The sequence below is a fragment of the Tachysurus vachellii genome, chromosome 3 (genome assembly GCF_030014155.1).
Source record: "Tachysurus vachellii isolate PV-2020 chromosome 3, HZAU_Pvac_v1, whole genome shotgun sequence".
In the NCBI taxonomy this organism is placed as follows: domain Eukaryota; kingdom Metazoa; phylum Chordata; class Actinopteri; order Siluriformes; family Bagridae; genus Tachysurus; species Tachysurus vachellii.
Genome location: NC_083462.1, coordinates 9,308,161 through 9,334,252, shown reverse-complemented (window position 1 = coordinate 9,334,252; position 26,092 = coordinate 9,308,161). Strand labels below are relative to the sequence as shown.

Here is a 26,092-nt window from a genome sequence, read left to right as displayed (position 1 = left end):
TTCATGCAGTCCTCAATCACCGAAACACACTCGGTTCATGTCATGGAGCACACATAGAGTTTCTGTTTGTTGTGGCGCCCCCTTGTGGCTAAATACGGGAATATTACACTGTTAACACGGTTAAGATCAGAGAACAGCAGCCTGCCTGTAAATTCTTATTCCTATTCTTCTTCTTATTATTATAGAGAAGGTAATTGCTTCATAACGCAGTGGAACTGTAAAATAGTCTTGAAAAGTCTCTCAGGCTACAAAAGAAAGTAGTTTAAATGTGTTGTTTTATAAAGATATGCATGTGCACTGTATTTTGAAGAAACGCGTCATAAAAGTAGAAAAGTAGAAAGGACAAAATCTCTCCTATTTGATTTCGACGAAGTTAAGTTTCCTCTCAGAGGTAAAAACAAAAGTCTTGGAAATAAAAAGATATCGTTAGAGAGATTTGGAGATAAAGAGAGAGTGAGATGCGCACTTCCTTACCAGACACAGCGCCGGTGTGAGGAGAAAGACGGCGCACCAGCACGCAGCCCGCATCCTCTTTCCCGATCTCAAACTTCCGCTAATTTCCCTTCGACCTTTCTTCTTCTCCGAGGAACATAGATCCACCCGGTATCCGCGTTACACACCGGTTAAGACGCAGACGCCATGACGGACCCCATAACCACGAGGGAAAGACGGATGAACGGTTAGCGGCTTGGAGGGCGCGTGCGGCAGAGGAACGCTTACACGGGCGTTAATCCGGACGGATGGTGAAGCGCGGTCATATTTATGTGCGCACTGAAGAGTAGAGGTTTCGGTATGGAGGAGCTACCTCTGTGCGTGTGAGTGTGTGTGTGTGTGTGTGTGTGAGTGAGTGTGTGAGAGCGAGACAGTGAAGTCGAGGTGATCGGACAGCGACACTGCGCGCGCTCCACGCTTCTCTCCGAAGCTTTTTTGCGCGCTAGACAGCGCCAGGCTTTTATATCGCGCGCTCTGGGACGCGTTCCCTCCCACATCAACTCAGCCTGTCACTGCACTTTCTAGCACTTTCATTTTTGCCTACTGGTGACTTTTAAAAAGGTGTAAAATAAATAAACAATAAACCATATATCAAATATATCATTTTATGTTAAACCTATAGAATAACTGTTAACACATCAGTGGGTGGAGGTGTTTAGATGGGGCGTGTCTAGGTGTCCATGGTAACGGTTCTTACCCGGAAGGACGCTTCCAATATATTAGTATACTTCTCTCTTCACCTCCATTTCTTGTCTTCCTGTATCTGTTTTTCTCAGGTCATCTGTTTCATACATCTTTCCACCATTATTTTCTTTTTCTTTTTTTTTTTCTAAATGATATTTAGTTTTAGTTTAGAGTGTTGTCTTTTTCTTTTCCTCATGTCTGCTAATCACATCTATTACATTTGTAGCAGTTTCTTCCCATCATCTTTAGTATCTATTTTTTTTTTTAGAGTCACAGTAGATCTAAGGCGAACCCAGGAACACTGTGCGTGAGGCAGGAATACACGCTGGCTGAGACGGCGTAAAATTCCCCCCATGCATACATACAGTACGTTCAAACACTCACCCACACTTAGGGGCAATTTATGTAACATAGACAAGTTACCTACAGCAAAAACAAGCATGGAGGAAACCTATGTGTACCTAAATAGCAAGAACATACACAAAACCTACACAAGGACAGGATCAGGATCAAATCAGGGACCCTGGAGCTTAGTAGTTTAATATCTGCTATATATTGTATAAATTTAAGCTCTCCTGTAAATTAATCTGTCTTAAACATTCAGATAAATGTCTCCATTTATCCTTTGGTTACTGAAATCTTGATATAGATTTAGATCCAAAATGAATTAGATAGAACTGAGAATGTCAAGGAAAAACTCCATGAGAAAATATGAGGAGGAAACCTTGAGTGGAGACAGACTCAAAAGTCAATCTTTTCTGAGTGACACCACTAGATGAGATTATGAATCATTCCACTCCTACATTGTGTACTGTAAAGACAAACAGTACTTAGTGTCTTAAAAGGACATTGCTGATGAACAAATTATGAACAAGAGTCCTGAGATGGGTTTTTATAATTAGAACGAATGTCTTGAGCAGATCATCTACACCGATCTTATGCTAACTCTAACAGAGATTTATGATCCAGAACCATGCATTTAAACAATAAACTGCCAGTTCTGAATATAACAAAAAAGTTCAGCATATGCTGAGTCTGTGTTCTTGTTGTGCCATGATAGATTGTCGTTCCCCTGTTAGTCTTAGTTGTTAAGAAGGAGAAAAGTACGAGCGAGCAGAGAGGTCAGGAGAAAAGACACCACAGATCTGCCTTCATAAATCTGCAGCGCTCTCGTTGCTACTGCATTGCCATGGCCCGAGCGTGTCACTATAACTCAGTCGGTGAGCTGATGGAATACTGCTGTGAATGGCTCCGGTAGCCTTCGCAGTCCCAGCATGGAGTGATAGGGCCTGCAGGGATTAATCACACCTGCCCAGATTCACTGCTTAAGACTCATGTTAACTGACCACTTTTTGTAGAGGATACAGACTAGATCCAATACTTATGTTGTCATGAATATCGTGGCTTTAATTACTGTACAAGAAGAAATTTAGAGGGGACAAAAAAATATTAGACAGAAAATCGAAATACATATTTAGTATTTAAATTACTGAAGACTTCCTCTTAGTTTATCTGATTAGCAGAAGGTTTTATACAAACTACAACTAAGGAGTTTAACATCATTCTTTCGTTCAGCTCTCTGATCGGTTGCACACAACATTAACTTATGAAACAGTTAATAAAAAAAAGACACAAATACTCAAGTGTGTATTTTGTGTTCTGTACTTAGTGTTCTTTTTTATTTTGATTTCTGTCTGATTTCTGCTAAATAATATCACTTGAACTGTGAATTTATCAGAATGAGGTAGAAAAACAAAAAGCTCTTGAAGTTTTTATGCCACATTCTTTTATGATTTAGAGTGGTTAAAAATACAAAGCTTCTAAAAAACTATGTTCATAATATATATTTTTTGTATTACTTTATGCAGTTCTATTCCCATCTATAGCAATCTCATGGCTAAATAGTAATAATGTTTTGCACTGAAAAATAATTATGCCTGTCAGTGGATCCATAAGAGGACACCTGCATTCAAATTACTTATCAGTTTTTTTTTCCCTTCCTTTTATTTTCCTTCCTCTTTTTTTCTGCCTCATTTCTAAGGAACAGGCTGCTAATCATGAGGTCAAGTGGGTCTAATCCACTACGCTGTACCTTTGGCCCACACACACGCACATTCGCTTCTACTCACACCATCTAATCTGCGACAAAAGCACAGGAGATTACAGGGTACAGACTTCCACTTCCTAATAGCTCTGAAGAAGAGAAGTGACAGATAAAGACGACCGGGGCAGCTGAGCGGTGTGCTGGCATGATGCTGCTCAGCTGTCATGGCTCGATGCCCAATTGTTTAGGCAGATGTTGACCAAGTAGGGGAGCAAACTCCGTAGGCGCCAGGACTGCATAGCCTCAAAGTTTTCAATTAGACCCATCCTGGGCTGTGTGTCAGGCAGGAATACAACATTAAAAACACACAGACAGGAAACAGTAAAGAATAAAGAGAAATGGTTGAAAGGTCAGGTCAAGCAGCGTGTGTGAAAGACATTTGCAGGGAGAGGCCAGGTTTGGCATGAACCGGTAGCTACTGGCAGCGCGGATCATCTGGGTGTGAAAGCGGCTCCTGAAGGCACTGACAAATGTGGGTGCCGAGCAGAGGTCTCAGGATGCAGCTGGCGTGTATCAAGTGCTTCCACATGGCAATTAGACTGATGGCAAGACTCAGAGACACTGCCTGGGTGATAAGTGCTCAACAATGTCCAGAGCATCTGCAGCACCAAGCGTCATAGAGCTCAGAACACACAGAGTTACTGCTGCATGTAGCTTGTGTGAATGGTAAAATGTTCTCTATATTATTTATGCAAGTCTCTGTAGAAAATGTAGTTAATGCAAATGTTTTCTTAGATTTTTTTTAGACACACTTACTGACCTATACTGTAAAAAGATCTTTACATTTTAGTGCATAAAGTTTGCCTTTCTTATTGTATTTTGTGTGAGAAGACATTTAAACTAAAAGTTTCACCAAGGCCAAACATCCTTCCATTTTCTATATGTATATCTTTTCCTACACAGTGTCATAGGGAACCTGAAGCGTATCCCAGGGGACATATTTTTATGTCCCAATGCTACATAAAAATAACATAAGGTGCCATATGATTTCTAAACAATAACACATATAACAGGAAGAACTTGCAGAGTCTGAGCCTACTGACACGAGTTAAACTTGATGTTCTCTGTTGCTTTGGATTCAGAGATGCTTTTCTGCTCACAAAGGTTGTAAATAGTGATTATTCAAAGTATTTAAAGTGTCTGTTGGACTATTCTGTTCATTCTTTGTTATTCAGCTGATATCATTACAGTAGCTTCTAAAATATCCAAACCAGCCTGTCTGGTACCAACAACCATGCTGTGATCTAAAGTCACTAATTTTACATTTTCCCCATCCTGACATTTTATGTAAACATTAACTGAAGGGCTATGGTAGTGTTCAAGGTTACTAGCAGTATGTTTGGGACTTATTCTACTTCACTGTCATAAACCACCTAACTTTCTCACTTCATATGTGTTTCCTGATGTAAAATGTTACTTTAAGTCTATTTTTTTCTAAAGCGATGTATTTTTTATTTTTAGGTAGCAGAGCCATTATTAGACTTTATTTTCTTTTATAATTTTTTTAGTCTATGCACTACAGTCCATGCACCATGATCATTTGTGCCACAACTGAGAAATAATTCTTTAAAATTTGGTAAAGGTACCACATAGAAAGGAATTATATACACTACAAAAACTGTCCAACCCAATATTTTGTTTTGTGGCATGTTCTGGTTTCTGCTTTTAATTTAAATATGGATGAAACTAAATGACAACCTCATAGCACAGTGAAAATAATCTAATATGTTATAGTTAAGGGAGTTATAGGAAATTAATCAACAACTGATTAAACATATTGGAGAATTCAACAGCACTGTGTATAGTTATACCTTACCTCCTTTTTTATACAACTGAACAATTTAGGGACCTTGCAGAGAGCCCAGCAGTGGCAGTTTGGTAGTCCTGACACAAGTAGTCCAATGTCTTAATCACTGATTAAGTTACCACGTCCCTATGCCGCATGCTATCTATAACACACCATCCAGCTTTCCATCTATTTTCTGCAGCGCTTATCCTACACATGATCATGGGGAATCTGGAGTCTATCTCAGAGGATTTTGGTCACAAGGTGTGTTACAACCTGTATGGCACACACACATACACACACACACACACATGCATCAGTGACCATCAGTTTTTTGTGTCTTTTTTATCCTGTTTCACATCCTTTACAAATCTCTAGATGCAGAAGTCTGCCCAAGAGCAATCATCTTAATAGTCCGATAGAGACCGAGCCTAATTTTATTTATTTATTTAAAAGACGATCCATTTTAAGTGATTCCCAACTCTCGCTATCTCCAGAACCATTCCGAAGCCGATCTGATAGTCCAGAAATACGTCCTATATATTTTCCTGTATCTGGGATCTTCTTTTCTTAATTACATTTTCCTTCATCTTGATAGCTCAGAGGTTGGGACATTGTCAGTCGCTTGATGTGACCTTGCATTGGGCCGTAATTGATTAGGTCAGTTTATGGGACTTCCTATCCTTCACTGTGGAATTCAATTGTAATGAGGGCCAAGAGACGATTGTGATAATTACTGATTAAATAATGAGGACTGAAGATTCCCAGAAGCTTGAGGTCGTGATTATAATCATAGGACTATTGTTGCTTGGTTGATTAAGACCAGATTTGGCTTAACTATCTGGAGGACACCCAGTTGCCTTCAAGTTGAACTGAAGTATATTCTAAATGAATGTAAGGAGGAGTTATCAGTCTACATTTAACGCTTTTTGGCTGACCTCTATCCAAACTCATGCTGTTGCCATTAACAATGACAACATAGCACATGCTTCAAGCTATTATGTTTATCTGAATTTATGTTTTAAAGTGGACATATATATATATATATATATATATATATATATATATATATATATATATATATATATATATATATATATACGTATATATATATATATATACGTATATATATATATATATATATACGTATATATATATATATATATATATATATATATATATATATATATATATATATATATATATATATATATATACGTATATATATATATATATATATATATATATATATATATATATATATATATATATATATATATATATATATATATTAAAATACATTTAATTTTACAAACCCGTTTAATAAATTATTATGGAATGAGAATTAATGAGCATGTATAACAGACTATTATTATTATTATTATTATTATTATTATTATTATTATTATTATTATTATTATTATTATTTTTATTACACAGCAACACCAAAATCCAAATTCTGATTGGTCAGAAAGTTTAATCAAATGTTTAATGTTCTATAGTTCTATTTCACATGAAAGATTTTATTTTAATGTGTCTCGTATATGAGTAATAGGCTTATAGTGAGGCTTTCTGTTGCTTTCTATTTATTTGATCATTCTGGAAGGAGTCAAGGTGTCAAAAAGTTGTAATGGTCATTAAGCTGGGAACTGTGGGAAAACTGTGCTTGTTAATGATTAATGCATGTTTGCAATTGCAAAATAAAAATAAAATAAAAAAAAACAAAAAAAACATTACATTAATAAACAATAATGATGATGATTATATAAATAGTAATAATAATAATAATAATAATAATAATAATAATAATAATAATAATAATAATAATAATAATAATAATATTAATAATAATAATTACTCTTCTCATTTGCATTACTGTTTCTAATTTTATATGAAACTAATTTAAATGACTGACTACAGTGAGCTGTCTGTTGTCCTCAGCTCTAGTCTTGTGCTGCTATCTAGTGGACTTCACAGTAAATGCATCATCACACCTGATGGGATTCAGGAAACCATTAATATATTTCATTCATCATTTTGATGTAAATTCTGCGCTAAATTAACTATATTTAATCTAATGTGTACAACAGTGAGAAGCACTGTTCACCTGTAGATTAGAATTTCATCACGTTCATCACGAATTTCATAGGTTTTATTTATTTGTTTGTTTGTTTGTTTATTTGTTTGTTTGTTTGTTTATTATTATTATTATTATTGTTATTATTATTATTATTATTATTATTAGTAGTAGTAGTAGTAGTAGTAGTAGTAGTAGTAGTAGTAGCAGTAGTAGTGTTATCATTAGGTGAGATAATAGATTGACAGTTAGAAAGTTATCTGAATTTTAAAATTGAGCTTCACCAACGCAGACCTGTCTGTAACACTGCTATTGCTGCGCCTGATGATGATGATGATGATGATGATGATGATGATGATTCAATCTGCTTTTTAATCACTATTTCCATGGCTTATATATCCAAAAAAAAAAAAAAAAACTCAAGGTATTTAAACTCCTTCACCAAATGCAAGACAGCAAAGGTTTGGTAAAGATATTGGGTTTTTTGTTGTTGTTTGTTAAACAAGAAATCACAAGCAGTGTGATAATTAGTAGCATTTTTCTTTTTATATTATGAAATTCTTCATGAAATATCTTAAAATCCTGTATTTTCAATTTTTGAAAATAACAATGATTCTATAAAACCAACATAAAAAATGGCTGCTACTGCTGTGTATTGTCTGTTTAGATGTGAACTCTCTAGCATGTTGTGTTTATTTTTTTTATTTCTTTTTAACTCTAATAAAAACGCAGTTAAAAAAAAAAAAGATTATATCTAGTTTACATTTAAATAGAATAAATCAGTGTTGGATTTCGATTTAATGTTGCATTAAAGTAAAAATTAGTAACTTACAAACCAAGCTATGTACCACAGCACTAGCTATGTATTCTCACCTGAGACTCCAGTAATCTCTCTTATTTACTTCCATGCTGTATTTTAATTGGGAATGTCTCTATACACATTTACTAAGAAGTTGTATATCAGAGAATAACATGAGACCACAATTAGTTTTTGGGTATGAAACAGTGAATAATTGCAGATTTCTGAAATCACAGCCCCATGTCATGGACGTACACAGAAAATGGTCATCTGTCATGTTGTCACGGAAATATTTTATATATTGATGGCATGCAGACGTTAATGCCATCTACTGAACAATAGTTCAGGGACAATGGTCACTTTTGCTTCAGTGACTAGTCAATGATCCTGTTTCTCAGCACCATCTTTTATCACTGGATAGAGGATAAATGAAGATGATGATTCAATTCAATTTATTTGTCTAGCAGTTTTAACAATCCACATTGTATTATAGCAGCTTTACATAAGTATAGAAACAGAATCATTCATTCATTCATTCATTCATTCATTCATTCATTCATTCATCTTCTACCGCTTATCCGAACTACCTCGGGTAACGGGGAGCCTGTGCCTATCTCAGGCGTCATCGGGCATCAAGGCAGGATACACCCAGGACGGAGTGCCAACCCATCGCAGGGCACACACACACTCTCATTCACTCACACACTCACACACTACGGACAATTTTCCAGAGATGCCAATCAACCTACCATGCATGTCTTTGGACCGGGGGAGGAAACCGGAGTACCCGGAGGAAACCCCCGAGGCACAGGGAGAACATGCAAACTCCACACACACAAGGCGGAGGATATATCTCTAACTATGAGAGTTTCTATGAGAAAGCATGAGGCGACGGCGGTGAGAAAAAATTCCCTGAGATGATATGAGGAAGAAACCTTGAGAGGAACCAGACTCAGAAGAGAACCTCATCCTCATTTGGTGACACTGGACAGGAAATTATGTCACTGTAAATAACGTGGTTTCTACAAGAGTTTGTTGTTTAGTGGAATTAAGCAACCAAGAGCTCCTGAGGAACTAACAGGTCAGTGTTATTTCCAAGTTCACCACAGACTTAACACTAATTCCTTCCTGCTGAAGTCTTTAAATGGTGAAGACCCGACTACAAAGCTGACTGTAGTACAAAGTCTCCAGGCAGCCATATCCATGAGTCACAGGCTGTCCAGGTTGATCTATTTATGACCTGTATTGCCTGAACTGTAATAAATGTAAGAAAGGGGACAAATCGTGGATGTTGTTTTCTGTTGTTTATTATCAGCAATTCATCAGATACATATAAACAACTTGTAGGAAAAGGACAAAGCTGAGCGGTTTTCATCGGCCCAGAGAAGAGCAGTAGCACTCTCTCTCTCTCTCTCTCTCTCTCTCTCTCTCTCTCTCACACACACACACACACACACACTCTCTCTCACTCTTTCAAACACATGCACACACCCCCACACACACACACAGGAGTTGTGCATTTAAAAAAGAAATCAACATATTTATATATTATACAGAAAATTCAGAAAATACTTAAATAAAATCATTATGCATGTATTTACAAGAAAAAAAAATAGAGAAGTAAACATTCCTTTCAATAACTGTTGTTAAATTGTGAATGATATGCCACTAGAGACCAACAGTTCTCACACCTGCTTTATGATTAGAGTTCATCACTTTAATAATGCCTTTGATTATGTTGTAAACATGGAATTTCTTTCTGTAAATAAGCTGACGACCAAATTTGTATTTGTGAAGATGCTGAGAAAAAGAGAACGGGTGAACCATAAAGACTGCGGAGAAATTCTACAGTTCCACATTAATACTGTTTGTCCACACGCTCCTCGGCCTCGTCTGCCTTTTCCCTTCATCAGCAGCGCTGTTGTAGTACTTCATTAGATTCAAGTGAAGTGCAAAATTGGCTCTGAAGTTATTTCTTTAACAAATAATATGTCAAACTGCTTAGAAATGGAAACAGCACAAACTTTTCAAATTTATATAATTTGATTCGCTACTGTACATCCAAATTATGTTAGAAGTCTTATATGTAACTCAATACTTTACAGGGTCCCTTATTAAGTTAGCAAGTTTTCAAACTAGTGCTAGCAATCCCAGATGTTGCTAAGCTAGTGTATGAAGTTTGCTGAATCTGACAAAGTTCAGAAGGACAAGCGCTTCATACGTAATTCCTGTGTGTTGCAGGTGGCCACTTGTGGTGTTTATTGTGTCTAAGTTATAAGAAAATGTCCACATACTACTGTAAAAACATTATTAAAGGATATGGCTAATCAAGACTAAGAATCTGTCACAAACAGATTGTGTGGGGGGTTTTAATTTATCCCCAGTTTATCTAACACAGTGAGGAAAAAGGTTATTTTAGGTTTGAGTACTGTGGCTCTGGCTTTTTTGAGATATGGGCAGATGTTAGGGCAGTAGATCGTTGATCGATTTTAGCTAGCTGCTTCTAGAGAACGTACAAAATAAAAGTCTGCAATGTGCTGATAGCACTTAATGATCAAATTAAGTGAAATATAAACACAGCAATATCTATGCAAAATTACTGAAATCTAAAAATGGTAAGTTTATAAATTAACATTAACTTTGTTCATTCATAAAGCAGGTAAACATTAAATAATAAGATCATGCATTGCTTAGCCTGTAGGAGTACTCCTGATCGGGCAGTTTTCAGTTTTTAGGTAAGGACATATTATAAAAAATCATGTCCTCCTCACTTCCAGTGACTTAATCTCTCATTACATTGGTTGCCTTACCTCAAGAAGAGGTTTGATGAAGTAACACTCCCATGAGCACTTTACATAAAATATTTAACTCACATGACCTTTCTTTCAAAACATTTTAAATCCTCCAGATTGTGATAACGGAGCCCTTTAAACAGACAAGCAAAACCTGTCGCAGAAAAAACGGTTTACTGAACTAAACTAAGAAGAAAAATCCTATTATATGATGCACAGTCAGGAAAAAGAACAAGACTTCAACTGTACAACGGGGTAATGGCAACCACATTTTTTTTTTTTTTTTTTTAACATTTGTATCCCGTCTTATCACAAACAAGAGTTAGACAGAGTTCATTCTGCAAAAAAGGGCTAATTTTTACACGGCTAGCACAAGACTGTACATTGTATTTGTATCGAGAGAGGCAGTTTTCTATGGCAAGGTTCTAAGTAATCATGCTGCACTAATATAGTGCAAAACAGGACCTGAATAGGGAGAGGGGAAAAAAAACAGGCCAGGGATTGTGTAGGGGGCGCTAGAAGGCCTGTAAAACCAGAGTACTGACCTAGAATCCCATGCCACAATATTGAAAAAGTGTAAAGACAGAATATTGTGAGATCAATTATTTAAGGAATCCAGACAACGCAGCCTGAGGAAGAAACGTTCATCATTGTGCTTTCTCAACAAAAACCCCTCGGTTCAGAAGCGCCCTCTCCAACAGCTTTCCTTTCCCCCAAGACGAGTCCGTGTTACAGGACGACACAAAGGCGAAGGCAGACCTTCCATAAGAAGATGCGAGTTCGTGAAAGGCTCCAGTGAAAATTCGAAACGTAAAAAACAGGGACGGGGAACAAACCTGGGCTAAATTTCAAAGAGGGGTTCAGTCTGAGGTTCTGCAATATCATAGAAAAAAGGAGATGCGTAATCCGTAAAAGTCTGTAAGTAGGCAGCTGTGGAGCTGGGGGGGAGGGGGTGGTGGTGGTGTTTGCAGGAGGCTACATGTCAGCGTCGCCGTCGTAAGCCAGCGTCAGGGGCTTCAGTCTGTTGTTCATCTGTCTTCTCTGGGGCTTCTTTGGCTTTTTGCTGAGAGGGAAATGTAAACAGGCAGGGATTTCAGGGTTCAGTAAATTCTGCAGCATTAGATATTGACATCTTTAGAGCCTACGATTCAAGATGCTGCTTGTATTAAAAAAAAACTATGATTATACGTACTTACATTAACTTAATGTAAGTGTGTGATCGGAACATTAGTAACTAAACAAAGCAGTAAACACTGTAAATGCAGTATTTGCCTACTGCTAGTTTCAGATGTATTCTGTCAGACTTCATGCACGTTTCTATATAGACCGCCATGCTGTTAATAAAAGGCGATGCAATGGATCTAATGTACACATAATACTACACATAATATAGCTCATAATTCTATAATACAGTACAGTAGACAGGGTTGCTCTTGTGAGCTGACACGAGCTGTATGTACTGTACTAGATATGAATGAACTAGATCGTGTAAATGAAGCAACCGAAAAAAATTAATAAATAAATAAATAAATAAAGCTTATTTGCTATCAACTGATCAACTGTGCTGCCATTATATCCAGAAAATAAATATATAGGGATACGGGAAGGCATGAGGCAGCATGTGGGGTAATAATGCACTCAGAGCCATCTTACCTTAGCAAGTACTTTGACAAAAAATAATGCAGAAAGATTAATATATGAGATTATAACCGACTATAGAATAATAGTAGCTCACAAATACTTTAGCGAGGTGAGGAAATATGAGTGTGTTATATAAGATGTTGAAATAGTAAAACAAGAAAAGAAGGAGTGGGGAAAGTGATAAAGAGGATGGTGAAGGGTAATGTCAAGATTTGTCCAGCAAAGGACAATAGTGACCAGACGACTGAAACTAATAATCTCAGAAGTTTCCTGCATCCATACAGCTTTCTTTCTTTCTTTCTTTCTTTCTTTCTTTCTTTCTTTCTTTCTTTCTTTCTTTCTTTCTTTCGTTGCTACACATTCTTCCTTTGAATGAAACATTCAAATATTTTATCATCTCCATCTTGTAATATTTAATATACACTACATAAAATGTTTTACAGTACATATTGTAATAAAGTATTAACGGAAAAAGTTCTTTTGGAAAACGTATCATATTAATGGTCAAAACTTTTCATTTTTTATTTTTATTTTCAATTTTCAATCTTAGAAAAATGTCATTTATGTTAGTTTTGAGTTATGTTTTTTTTTTGTTTTATTTTTTTTTTTTTTACCATAAAATATATTTTTTAAGATTTAACATTTAAAAAGTTAAAAAAAAAGTAAAAGTTTTGACCATCTTTCAATATAAAGACATTTAATATAAGAACATTTTAAATAAACATCCTAAATGTACAGGACATGTATGGCAGATTTTATGTGCCACATAAAACAGTTTTTATATAAATGTTTAGTTGTTAATGTGGTGAAGTTTACTGTAAATTGTTAAGCATTATTGGAAGGATTTTATTCTTCGGTATTAGAATATGCTCAGGAGTAAACCTATTGTATTTATTTATTTATTTATTTATTTATTTATTTATTTATTTATTTATTTTTGTTAGCTAAAAAAGAGAGGCTTTTAAGGGATCTGATTAAAGCTGCTATCATGTAATAAGTGCATCTGTATTGTACTGTAGACATTGTGGACATTGTAGACATTGTAGGATAAAGTGATCTTTAATAAATACATTTTTTATTTTTTTTGTAATGATACAAAAAGAATGGAAAATAATCCACTTTAGGGTGGTAACAATAATTCCCCTTCAATTTCATCACACTTGGTCACTGATTATTTTCCTGTACCAGCACACCCTGTGTGGTTTAAATTCATTCCTATATACAGTATTTTGTGCTTGCTCTCTACGTTGTTCCAATCCAGGGATTGTTCTACCTTCTATTCTGCTGTAAGTGCCTACTAATTTGACGTTGATGATAGACACAAATCCGTCATTGGAGGTATTTTTGTCTGTGTAAGACTGAGAAATGATTTATTTAGACGAGTGTCTGATAACCATGAGTAATGGAATTAAAAGTTAACAGAAAGCAAAATGATGCAGCTAACAGTGACAATGTACTTTTGTCTAAATGTATGATACTGACATGATGTAATGTAATGGAAGAGCATAAGAACAAATGAGCATTATCTTCTCTATGAATGTTGAATGTTCTTACCAGGCTAAGTAAGACATAGAAATGATGAAGACCAGCAGTACGAAAGCTCCAGCGGCTACGCCGTACACCCAGACCTTTAGCGTGCCATCTGTAAATTATAATCAACACACACTGCTTCATAACCTGATTATTAAAACCTGTCTGTGGGTATCAGGGTATCAGATTCTACCTTCTAAAATCAGCTGATCATACTGATTTTTTTTTTTCTTCATATATTTATACAACACCTTGCTGCCAACATGGATAAAATACCAACTGCCAAAACTAATTAGAGAATCTTTGATTCCTCTCAAGGTTCCTTCCTAATTTAAATATCTGTGTTTATTTATCTATCTATTTATTTATTTATTTATTTTTAAATGAATAAACACAGAAACTGCACATTACAAAAACTGTAAATCTGGATGTTGATTTAAATCCCCAAAGAAAAAACTTCTTGTGATAACATGATGCAACCTTGAGAGGAACCAGACTCAGGAGGAACCCGTGGGCTCCCGAGAGGCACAACAAAAAAGCATACACTCAATTATCGGGATATTGTGAGTTGGAATCCTGACAATGCTGAACGGAGAGAGAGCAAAAAGTGAGCAAAAATGCATTCCTACTGTATGTGTGGGAGGGAGGAGATATGCTCTCTTCACGTATCATGGGTGTGTGTGAGCTCATGTATGATTCTAATAGTGTATTATGTTGCCCTGTGATGTAAAATGAGTTTGTAAAAACATGTGCAGGACGGATCCAGATACCTCAGAGGAAGCATGTGCTTGTGAAGTAGCTGTCATATAAATCTGATGCTGGATTATAGGATTATAAATCCCAGTAAAGGGATTTTCCCAATAAGAGTAAAGACAAAAGGTCTTTTCACCTAAGGATAATACTGTACCTAAGCAGTACTGAGTGTATTGAAAGAACATATGTCAATTTAGATGTTTTACAGAATGTATACTGCTTTACTCTTCGGTAATCATTGTAAACATTGAAACATGTTAACTATATATTCTAGACCAATAACCATTCGATCATGAACAATGAGCAAATCAGAAAGATTTAACCCACCTGGTCCGAATGGCTGCAGGTACCATGTTCGTCCAAAACGCCCAGGCAGGTTGGCGCTGCCCTGCGTAGGGCTCATGGCCCTGATGGTCTTCACATCAGTTTTACTGTCACCTCCAGTGGGAATTTCCAGCACAGGTATCAAGGTGCACTGGTCCAACACTCCATCCGATGTCATCACTTCAGTGTAGCCCTCCTCGCACCCACACACTCCAGCCTGCAGGGGGCAGAAAGACACCAGTGACATGCAGAACCAGACAAATATTACTGTATGTTCAACCAGCAGCACACACTTAATATCATAAGAAAATATCATAACTACTGGACATATACAGTATGTGTGGAACCCAAATTTCACCGTCTTGCTTCAGTTCAATGCTATTTTAAGTTCTTCATTACTAATGTGACAAAGCCTGATCAATCATTCTGTCAGTCTGCTGCTGTGCTGCTTGTCTACCTCCTTATGCTAAAACACAGCAATTTGTCAACAATCGCACGTTTTATTTGTTAAAGAATGACAAATTATACGTGTACCCAGTGTGCTGCCTATCTGTGTGTCTTGAGACCTTTTCCTACATAGCCAGCATTATCCATTCCGGCAATCTGTGCTGCAGTAGCTTTTCTGTGGGGTCGGATCAGACGTGCCAAAACTTCACTTCCCATACACATCAATGAACCTTGTGTGCTTATGACCCTTTTCTACAGAATAAATCCCGCCCCTATGACAGGTGCCACTGTAACGAGATAATCAATGTTATTCACTTCACCAGTTAGTGGTTTTAGTGTTATAGCTGATCACTGCATCGGTTTAGAGACACAATTCAGGTCTACCACTTCTAGCGTTTGCTCACATAATACACTAGATTCCAATGCCAAAGTGGATGTTATTCATTTATTTAGTCATTCGTTCTGTGACGTATTTCCCCGTAGTAATCCGTTAAACTGCATGCCGGCTCACTCCGTGACTAAGAAGCAAATTTAAGGTTTTAAGAAGCAAATTACGGTGATGGCACTGAGGAGTTTACCATGCTTTGTTGGTATTTCTCAATATCTCTTAAAAAAAAAAAAAAAGGTGTCATTTGTCAGTGATGTACAGTAGAATGGTGGATATGTGTGTAAGTGTTAGTTTGGGAGAGTGTGTGGGTGTTAAATCCCAATATGTGTTCTTCAGCTGATATGTATGAATCTGCATGCACTGCACTTCTCTGTATCTGAATGCTTATGTGTTATTGTGTGCGTGTGTGTGTGTGTGTGTGTGTGTTTCCAGGGAGGCATTCTGCAAAAGCAACTGATTTCCAATGCTTATTCTCTTCGCTGTGCTTGCAGTTTGCTGGGAATCTCCTATTCCCTCAGCAATCTCAGGAGGATAATCACTCCCAGTGCAAATATAGTGTGAAGACCAACACACAGATCACAGAACGGACTGGAATCTTCAAAGCAGAAGACATAATGAGCAAAGGCTATAAGCTGGTTTATAGCGATAGAGGAATCGAGAAATACATAGCAGGGGGTTAATACACTGATTCAGTTTCTCATCAGCTGTGTACATGAAAGAAATACACACCAGTCCTGTCCATGACCAGCCTTTAAACACATCACACACTGGATGTTGCAAGAAGCAATATGAGCCATTTCGGATTTCTTATATAATAGATATAAAATATCTAAATACTTCGTCATGTTTTTTCATATAAAATGGGCTGTTACGGTAACTTAATAAACTCGTTCAGACCAAATTAAAAAAATAAAAACAGTTGTATTTATTGACTTAAAGCTACAGTATAAATGAAGTGATGTATAATACATGGGAAATTATAATAATTGAGTCAATGTCAGGCATTTGTGTGAGCACCAGCAAACCAGATGCTGTATATTTAATGGTATCTTACGCCTACACACACTGTCTGTACAAATAAGGCCATCAGCATCAAGGATCAGAAGCATTTCTTCAAATATTTTACCCTTTTTTCAGACGCAATCTATATTTTTTCAGATGCAATCTCTTTGTTTTTTTTATATTTAATTTGTCTTCATGCACTGGGAATGGGACATGAAACAGGGGGTAATCCCCATATGCCAACCCCAATTGCCCTAAACAACCCTACCCCACCCCACCCCAACCCCATCCCCCAACACACAGACACAAACACACAGTTTTACCTCAGTGCAGAATGAGCGGTATTTGTCGCAGGCTGGGACACATGACCTGTCAGACACGGGTTCGCTTGTTACCAAGCATCCACCTACAGGGCAAGTGGTAAGTACAGGGTAAGTAATTTTAGTTTTGGATATACAGTTGAGAAATCACACACACACGCATGCACACACACACTCACACACACACAAACACACACAAATATACCCCAGATTTTAGGACTGCTCCTAATTTCTAGGGTTATTTCTAATAGCTTGTTATGCTGGAAGCATCAGAATCTCTCTCTCTCTCTCTCTCTCTCTCTCTCTCTCTCTCTCTCTCTCTCACTGAGTAGCACTCTTTACCTCTCCCTCTCCTTCTGTAACTGAACTGTTTTAAAATATTAGTGCTCTTGCTAAAGCATTGCCTCATATTAACCGCATGGTTCAGACCTCTAGGCTCCCATATACATTACCATTAATTCATCACTTGGCTGACTTCATGAATATAGACGCAAGAGGAATAAATAAAAAGAAGCTGAGCTCCTGCAGTCAGTCCCAGGTGAACAGCCATTTCTGAAAAGAGGAACTGCAAGCAATTAAAACCGCATCTCACTACTGGATGCTGAGGAATCAGGGAGAGACTAAGACGACGATGCAGCCACTTCTTCCTCAATATACTGTATATAAGCTACAGCCAGAGGGAAAATCCAATAGGAATGTAAATACACTGAAATGGACAGTTGAAGGGCATTGTGGGGTTTTCCTTTCTATTTTTTTTCCAATGTGCTTTCTGTAACAAGGGTGAGAAAACAGAACCTCATCCAGAGCTTGGACATTCTCCATGACAAGTGTTGGGTTTTATCCAAGATTGGAAGCATGTGCAGTAGCTGCAGCCAATTCAGAAACAGTTTATACCTGAAATGTCCTAAGAGAGCTCTCACCTCTAGACTCCCATTGACAGTTTTTATTACTGATGCATTAGGAATGAGCTGTACTGGTATCAAGAGGCACATGATCATGGCCTCTAAAGAACAAACAAAAGAAATGCAGGAGTCTGCAAAACAAGTGTTTACCTATTACAAGCTTTTTGATGAATATTCATAAAGCCTGGTATTTTAGGACAGCATATGAATATTCAGAGTATGTGTGTGTGTGTGTGTGTGTGTGTGTGTGTGTGTGTGGTATGACAGGAGGTAGGTGGGGTGTTTGCTGGAAGCTCTGGTGCAACAATCTGTCAAAGTGGTCAGGTCTCTGTAATGTTTTGACGGCTCAACAATGTTGGAGAAAATTACTGAAAAACATGAAATTGGGAATTTCCAGGATGTGAAAAATGTTACTTACAAGTACAAGTTTATACTGTTATGCATATTAATAATGTTTTTAAGTCATTATTAATTCAACCTCCCACACACACACACACACACAGACACACACACATACATACATACACAAAAAAAAAAAAAAAAGATTTAAATAAACAGGCAGGAATTTAAATAAAAATATACACAAATGAAAAAATCTTATGGTAATACACAACAGGTCATGGTGGTAGGTTCTTGTTGTTGTGTTTGTTTAACATTTTACTTTTGATTTCCTATTAAACACATATGTATATTTAGATACAGAAATTTACTGTCACACCCCCAGTAACTCAAGGAGTGTGATCTGTAGTGGGATTTTAATGTGTATGTGTTATGGATTAAAAGCTTAAAGCTTATAGAGTGAGAAAATAATCACTGTATTGCCCTTGAGTAGTCCTGTGACAGCTCGTAATGCCAACTCATCTCACAACCTGGTCCTGCTAAACATACTCACATAGAAAGAAATGGATTCCAGCCACACTAGAACACCAGTGCAACTTCTTGTGAAAATTCCAATATACCTGGCTCGAGTTGAATGTATTAAATAATTCCAATATCGAAAAAATGTGAGCTAAGATTTAATACATTGCATTATGATTTAATATACTGCACACACCTGTGACATTTAAGCCATCTGAGCGTTGACACCACACTGGGCGAGAAGATCCTCGCCATGGACCAGTCATCCATTTATACTCAAAGCATCGACCGTCTGGTGGAGGAAAGAGTTAATAATGGAGGTTAAACTGACCCAGAAAATCTCTTTAGATATATCTCTTTAGATTTTATACCCATCCAGTTTTTCTAATAATAATAATAATAATAATAATAATAATAATAATAATAATAATAAAAAAAATAAAACATTACATACAATATATTGCATATTATTATACTGATACCCTAAAGAAAATGTCACTGATTAGGGATTTCACATTTTACTTTGTGGATATAGTATTCTGAGCTAAAGCAGGTGATAAAATCATTATTTGTACAGTTTTAATTTTAAGCTACAATTTGATATTCTGAAATAGGTACTTCCACATATGCCAACATATGTTTCTATGTGTAGTGTGTTTAGGAAGTTCACTTTTTTCTGAACACTACTACTTTACCTGTGCATGGTTGGCTCTCCCACTCTTGTTCTGGACACTGCTCCAGGTTCTCTGGTTCTTCGGCAAGCGCAGCTCGAGATCGGACCTGTACCGAGCCGAGGCCGAGATCGTCTCCACCTACGCAGCTCTGCTGACATGAACTCCACACCGTCCAGTCTGTCAAATAACACTCACCTGCCAAAGACATATTTCACAATTATGACTGTTAACTTTTTTCCAAGTCAATTTACAACATAATAGAACATAATGCATCTTTTTTTTTTTTTGAGGTTAAATGTTTTTATGCTTTTATTAATTTACTCATTTTTTACTCATTTAAGATTTTTTGGATCTACTCGTAATTTTGACACGTACAATATACTGTAAATAATTATGTCATCACTTAAACGACACAATACGATATGATATGATTTTAATTTCTAAAAATTTGTCAATCCTACTTGAATTTGCTATAATTCAAGATGATAATATTTAGTAGACTCCAATCCAATCTGACTAGCATAATAATGCATTGAAATAAACCAGATATTAATCAATTTATATTTGTTGTATCAGTTAATTTTAGATTGATCCTCCAATCGTTACAGCCCTATAATTTTCTCACAATCATGACAAAAATTAATAGTAACTTTCTAAAAGTAAAAAATCTTGAAGCCACTCAGATTAGTAGAGAAACATCTTAAAGATTACATTGTGTGCTTTTTGTGTGTTCTTTACTACTGGAACACAACATGCAGAGATAATGTCCAGAAGTTACTGCAATATTTACGCTGGGATAGTTTCTTGTGTTCAGAGGTGGTTTATGCAAACATATTCAAATTTATTTTTCAAATCTAAAACTAATGCAGTAGCCACATTGTTCTTTAAATGGTAAAGCAGGTCACTGCAGGTTGTTACTACGGGTCTAGTTTTTTTTTAAATAAAAATGCATCATAGGCTAATTGGGATGGTTTAAGAAAAGCGAGCTGCTGCAGCTGATCAATACTTTTATCCAATACAATTAAATAAAACTGAAAGTCCTACATTTTCTTGCTAGACAAGTCTCCACAGATTAGTGCTTTTGTGAAGAACCTATTTTCCTAAACACTCTCTCTCTCTCTCTCTCTCTCTCTCTCTCTCTCTCTCTCTCTCTCTCTCTCTCTCTCTCTCTCTCTCTCTCTCTCACTCTCTCACTCTTGCTTTCTGTCTCATGTTATTTCTGTCTCATGTTATTTCTGTCTCTGACTCTTCCTGTTTCTCTCTCTCTATCTCTCTTTCTCTCTCTCTCTTTCACTCTCTCACTGTTTCTCACTCTTGCTTTCTGTCACATGTTCTGTCTCTCTCTCTCTCTCTCTCTCTCTCTCTCTCTCTCTCTCTCTCTCTCTCTTTCACTCTCTCACTGTTTCTCACTCTTTCTTTCTGTCACATGTTCTGTCTCTCTCTCTCTCTCTCTCTCTCTCTCTCTCTCTCTCTCTCTCTCTCTCTCTCTCTCTCTCTCTCTCTCTCTCTCTCTCACTCTGTTTCTGTTTCTGACAACAGAACATCTCTGTTGTCCATCATACAGTACATTCCAGCACTTTAATGAATCACTCATTTAGGGAAAGCTTACAGGCCATTTTCACAGGCCACTGTTTCTCGAGAATGACGGAACCCTGACAGGTCGAATTCTGCTGACACTGTAAATAGAGGCTAGTTTGGAATCGTTATTACCCTGGTCCATGTATGACAGATTGCATTGTGTTTAGTTCAGAAAAAAAAAACCCTGAAGCTGTACCCTGTAAAGAAAAGTATAACAAACTCCCTAATACAAACGTAATGAACATCCAGGTGACATTGGACTCAAGCAATATTATGGATTATTGTATACAGGGTTGCCAGGTCTCCACAGGATTTCCAGCCTGATTATTTGCTGTAAAATTTAAACCGTATGGCAACCGTAAAAAACAACAGTAAATAGTATAGTTGTATTGCGTGAGCATCAGATACATTTCTGCTCGATGGTGAGTCAAATATCACGGATAAAGTGCCACCATTACTCTTATAAATGAAAGAAGAGCGATAACATACATATTAAGGTCAGCGTTAAAGTAACATGGAGCTGTGTTCCTATTTGTGATATCACAATGTACTGTATTTCCACTACTACGTTCAACCCGCACGCAGCACTCGATTTCATCGTGAAGATGGAATATGAAATCAGAATGTGTTCATTAGCATGAACTAGGTCAGGCTGTCCTACTGTAATGAATATATCGGAATATTAATTCATCATGAGGCAGACTTTCCAAAATCCATAAAAACCAATCAGGATATGTCAATTTAGTAGGTGAGAATACTAGAGCCCTGAGACGATGTTGTTTAAAGCTTAGTATGTTTTGTAGATGTGCCTAATATTGTCAGGTACCTTTCATTATGGTGTGTGTGTGTGGGTGTGTGTGTGTTTCCTACACTAGGACAGCTGTCACACACATTTGCATTAGGATTCAGACAGTAAGTGGAGCATGAGATGGGATTTCCCTCATGATTTTCAGTGGGCAAACGGTCAGTGGAGCTCTATTAATGGCACACATGAACATATGTATTTGAGAAGATAGCTAGAATTAGGGTATGGAAACTGTAAAGTTAAAGATCACATGAAGAACACAGAGCCCCATAAGAAATAAATCCATACCGTGTTGTACAGCGACACCTTCGTGTTTCCATCTAACTGACAACAAACCAATTAATATTCAAATTCTCTCTTTGTCTCTTGTACAGATTCACATGAATGTTTATAAATTATTACAGACACTGAGCTGTGCTGCAAAAAAAAAAAAAAGAAAAAAAAAAAGAAAATCTGTGTCACGGCTCTGTTTCAGCTGCACAGAACATGTCAAAACACTGAGTTAAATGTGTCATTCACACACACTGACTCACAAATTTACTGATGAACGTATTGTGGCCTGGTACAGTACAGTGCAGCAAAAGAACAGATATGAACTCTGTTACCAGTTTATTAGCTACAAAGAGACAAGCTGGGATTTTGGGCTCGATCCTGAACTCAGATTATTGTCTATGTAGAGTTTGGCGTTCATGTATGTGTGGGTTTCTTATGGGTTTCTCTGTTTTCCTGTTAAAAAAAATTGATGGTACACAATGTGGATTAGGTATGCTAAATTGTCCCTAGGAGTGTGTGTGTGGATATAGTTCATATTTAACATAATACATAAAGTTTTCAGAAAAGCAGGAAGCATTAGACATGGAGCTTTTTGGCTGTTTTTTTTTGTTTGTTTTTTTTGTTTTTCAGACTCTTCCATCTACAGAATCCATCTCAGAAGCACAATTAACTTGCCAGTGTACCAGACACAATGTCCTTTGTGTGTTTTATACTAAATTAAGGTTTCCACTGACCCTTCTTACAACAAAAATGAGATTTTGCTTACAAACAGAATATTTGCAGTAGCGCAATACCCCACAATATGATTCTAAGAAGAATAAACCTGATTTTGGTCAAGATTTCACTGGAGGTCTTAGAACCCATAGTGCTATAAATAAACCCACTGCTTTGGGCTGATCAGGATGATGGTAGGATCCTCTTGAGAAATTTGGGGAAATCTCCATTTCAACACCATCCCCTAAAAATATGCTTAACTAGTAATAAGACTGAGCATTAGACCCATAGGATAGGACTGAGAAGCAGAAAAAAAATGTAATAAGGATTTCAGGAATATCAACATTACCCCAAATTTCTATGCAATAGAAATATGAAATATCACACTATTGTGTAGTTATTTGTAAGCATTAAATATGGCTAGGCATGAACCCGCTAGCTAAACTGACTCATTTCTAACTTACTATGCTAATAAATAAACATAGACATATTACCTGGGCATGGCAATGTGCAAGCCTCCTCCAAAATGATCTGTGTGTCTCCATCTACAGTTTGCTCCAGATCTCCACATAGTTCCTCATCCACCAAACTCCCACCATTACCCCCAGCATTGTCAGTCACGAAGCACGACACGTCTCTGAAGCGAAGGCCCTCTCCACACCGAGCGCCCTGTATATAGACATATATGCACACACCACAACCATTATCTCTGACTCACATTATCCACATTTCAGTTTCACTGCTCTGCAGTTCTAAAGTCATGTACAGTATATTGATGGCATGGCAATGAAAAATTACTTGACATGACTGGATTATGGCAACATAAAATGTTTTTTTCTTTTGATAAGAAGATCTTCACAGGAATGCAGCATATAGGGCAGGATTTCTTTATACAAATGCTCTTTATACTGGTGGAACAATAGAGTTTTTTGATGAAATACATCAAGTTGAAGTTAATAGCGATCGCTTGCTTGTTTTTCAGTCACTGAGGCTTGGATTAAAGCGGTATAATAACCTTATTAATGGTTGTTAGTTTTTAACCCTAACTATACAAATAGATGATAGTTATAGTTTAAATTGTTAAATTGTATTTTGTATTTTCTATGTAACTCATATTTGATCACAATATTTGAGCATGTACAGTAAGGTTCAGCCAAGGCAGTACACAAAGATTTGAGCCTTTGGAGTCAAAGCTATTGAGAACAAAGGAGAGAGGTAATATTTTCTTTTAGTCTGCACTGTGACAGGGGCATGTGGCACCACTCAGAGCTAGCAGACAACAGAGGGGAGAAAGAAAAGGGGACAGAAGAAAGAAAGCATGAACGAGAGAGAGAGAGAGAGAGAGAGAGAGAGAGAGAGAGAGAGAGAGAGAGAGAGCAGCAAGCTGTGTCATCTCCCTGTTGTCTTTAATTACATCCCACAATAGGCTAAGCAAGCAAGACACCTCACTACCAAATGAAATGCAAAGGAGTATAAGAGAAAGAGCAGGAATGGAGCCAGACAGGATCTAAACAATGAAGCTGTTATACAACAAGCAAATAATAAAGCATCTGAAATCAGGATAGCAAAATGCAATGTAGTCTGACCTCTACTTTACATGGAGACCATGCGCTGTATCTCCAGCTGTAGCAGGGTTTAACAGGACACGGTTTCCACTGCTCCATCTGAGAGGGACAAGGACGGCCATCACCCTGAGATGCCTGGATCACAGTCCTCTGCCTCCATAACTTTCCTACAAATATTAAGAAAGAACTCCAACTGTCAAATGACAAAAATCTTTCTGTAGGAAACTCGAGAAAGGAGTCTCGAGGTGCATCATTTTGTAACTTTTCTGCCACTGGAAAGTCCATCAGGACAGAAGATTTTGCACTTGAAAAAAGAGAGACTGGTGATAAGATCCAGAACATTAAAGACACCTATTAAAAGTATGAAGCATCGTTCATTTCTAAAATTTTGGTGAAAAAAAAAAACAGGAATCACTGACTATTTCCAGTAGAAGAATTAAAGACACAATGGGATATTTTCGAAATATAAACAGCTTCTGGGAGGTCACAGGCATTTTGTTTTATGTTGAGCTGCATCATACACACCCACATCATATTTTTTAACTTACTTGCTTACTTTTTATTGCTTATATAAAGAGGTGGCAATTTAGGATTTTTTTTTTTACGAATTAAAATCAAATTAATGTACGTTTAAAACGATCTCCTCTTGTGAGATGATTTTAAAGATTTGCCTTCCAGCATTTGTAATCCCTATTGAAAAATCTTGCTTTACTGTAAAGGACATAGTTCATATTACACAATCCATCACACGCTACAACTTGATACCAAACTCTAAAATGATGTGTGTCTTGAACCAGACTAATATGGCACTCTGTTACACATAACTCACTCAGTGGAGCCATTTCCCAGCCTAATTGCAGTGCCTGGAACTGCTTTGATTAGACATCATTACTGTTTTGCAATATGAATATAACATAAGAAAGAAAGAGGAAGCATATCCCAAATGCATCCCACTGGTTAAGAGTGGTGCTCATGAGACACTTGCAATTAAGCAGCAGGGATTTGTTGATGTCTTGGGGGAATATACTAGATTTTCCGCCTATTAGAGAAGTTTTGTCACATTGTTGTATCTTTACACAAGCTGCACAAATACTGTAAAATTCAGCAGTAAAAATAATGTCTGGTGCAAGTGCTATAATTTAGGCTTATTGTTTTGCTGGGATTAGAGGCCAGTACAGGGTCACAGTTTTCACAGAGATTAAACATGCTGTGCACAGAGTACACACCCTAATAGAGACATTGACAGTATGGCGAGGCTTCTAAGGGGTTACTTTACTTCAATACTTTAATGTTTGCATGCAATTGTCAGCTGGTCTTTGTACACCCAATTAGTCGGCTCTGCTGTAGCCTTGACCTCTGACTAGCTCGTGGTTCTAATTTCGCATTACCAATGAGCCATTGAATAAAATTCTCTGTGCTCTAGCACACAAGGAACCTCACTTATATTATCTTCTGAGTTGTTTTTAATGAGCCTGATTGCACAGAGCCCTAAGGGGAAACAATGTGATGCTCCTTAATGTTGAAGATGATCAAACGGGTCCCGCACCAGTGCACTGCCCTCCAGCTAGTCTTAGCATTCGTCGA

At 37.0% G+C, this 26,092-nt stretch overlaps 2 protein-coding genes across 2 annotated transcripts in view; both read right to left on the bottom strand.

The window, feature by feature from the left end:
• nxph1 (neurexophilin 1) overlaps positions 1 to 897 on the bottom strand; it is a 32,561-nt gene extending 31,664 nt beyond the window's left edge. The window contains exon 1 of the mRNA XM_060864866.1: positions 475 to 897. Within this exon, the coding sequence (XP_060720849.1) occupies positions 475 to 528 (54 nt within the window). The 5' untranslated portion in view covers positions 529 to 897. The remainder of the gene's footprint in view (positions 1 to 474) is intronic.
• An 8,336-nt stretch (positions 898 to 9,233) lies between these two features.
• Positions 9,234 to 26,092, bottom strand: part of thsd7aa (thrombospondin, type I, domain containing 7Aa) — a 101,041-nt gene continuing 84,182 nt past the window's right edge. The window contains exons 21-28 of the mRNA XM_060865659.1: positions 24,530 to 24,675; positions 23,438 to 23,612; positions 19,595 to 19,768; positions 19,096 to 19,191; positions 17,143 to 17,225; positions 14,986 to 15,199; positions 13,930 to 14,017; positions 9,234 to 11,797 (exon numbers count right to left, since the gene is read on the bottom strand). Coding sequence (XP_060721642.1) covers positions 11,710 to 11,797; positions 13,930 to 14,017; positions 14,986 to 15,199; positions 17,143 to 17,225; positions 19,096 to 19,191; positions 19,595 to 19,768; positions 23,438 to 23,612; positions 24,530 to 24,675 — 1,064 coding nt within the window. The 3' untranslated portion in view covers positions 9,234 to 11,709. The remainder of the gene's footprint in view (positions 11,798 to 13,929; positions 14,018 to 14,985; positions 15,200 to 17,142; positions 17,226 to 19,095; positions 19,192 to 19,594; positions 19,769 to 23,437; positions 23,613 to 24,529; positions 24,676 to 26,092) is intronic.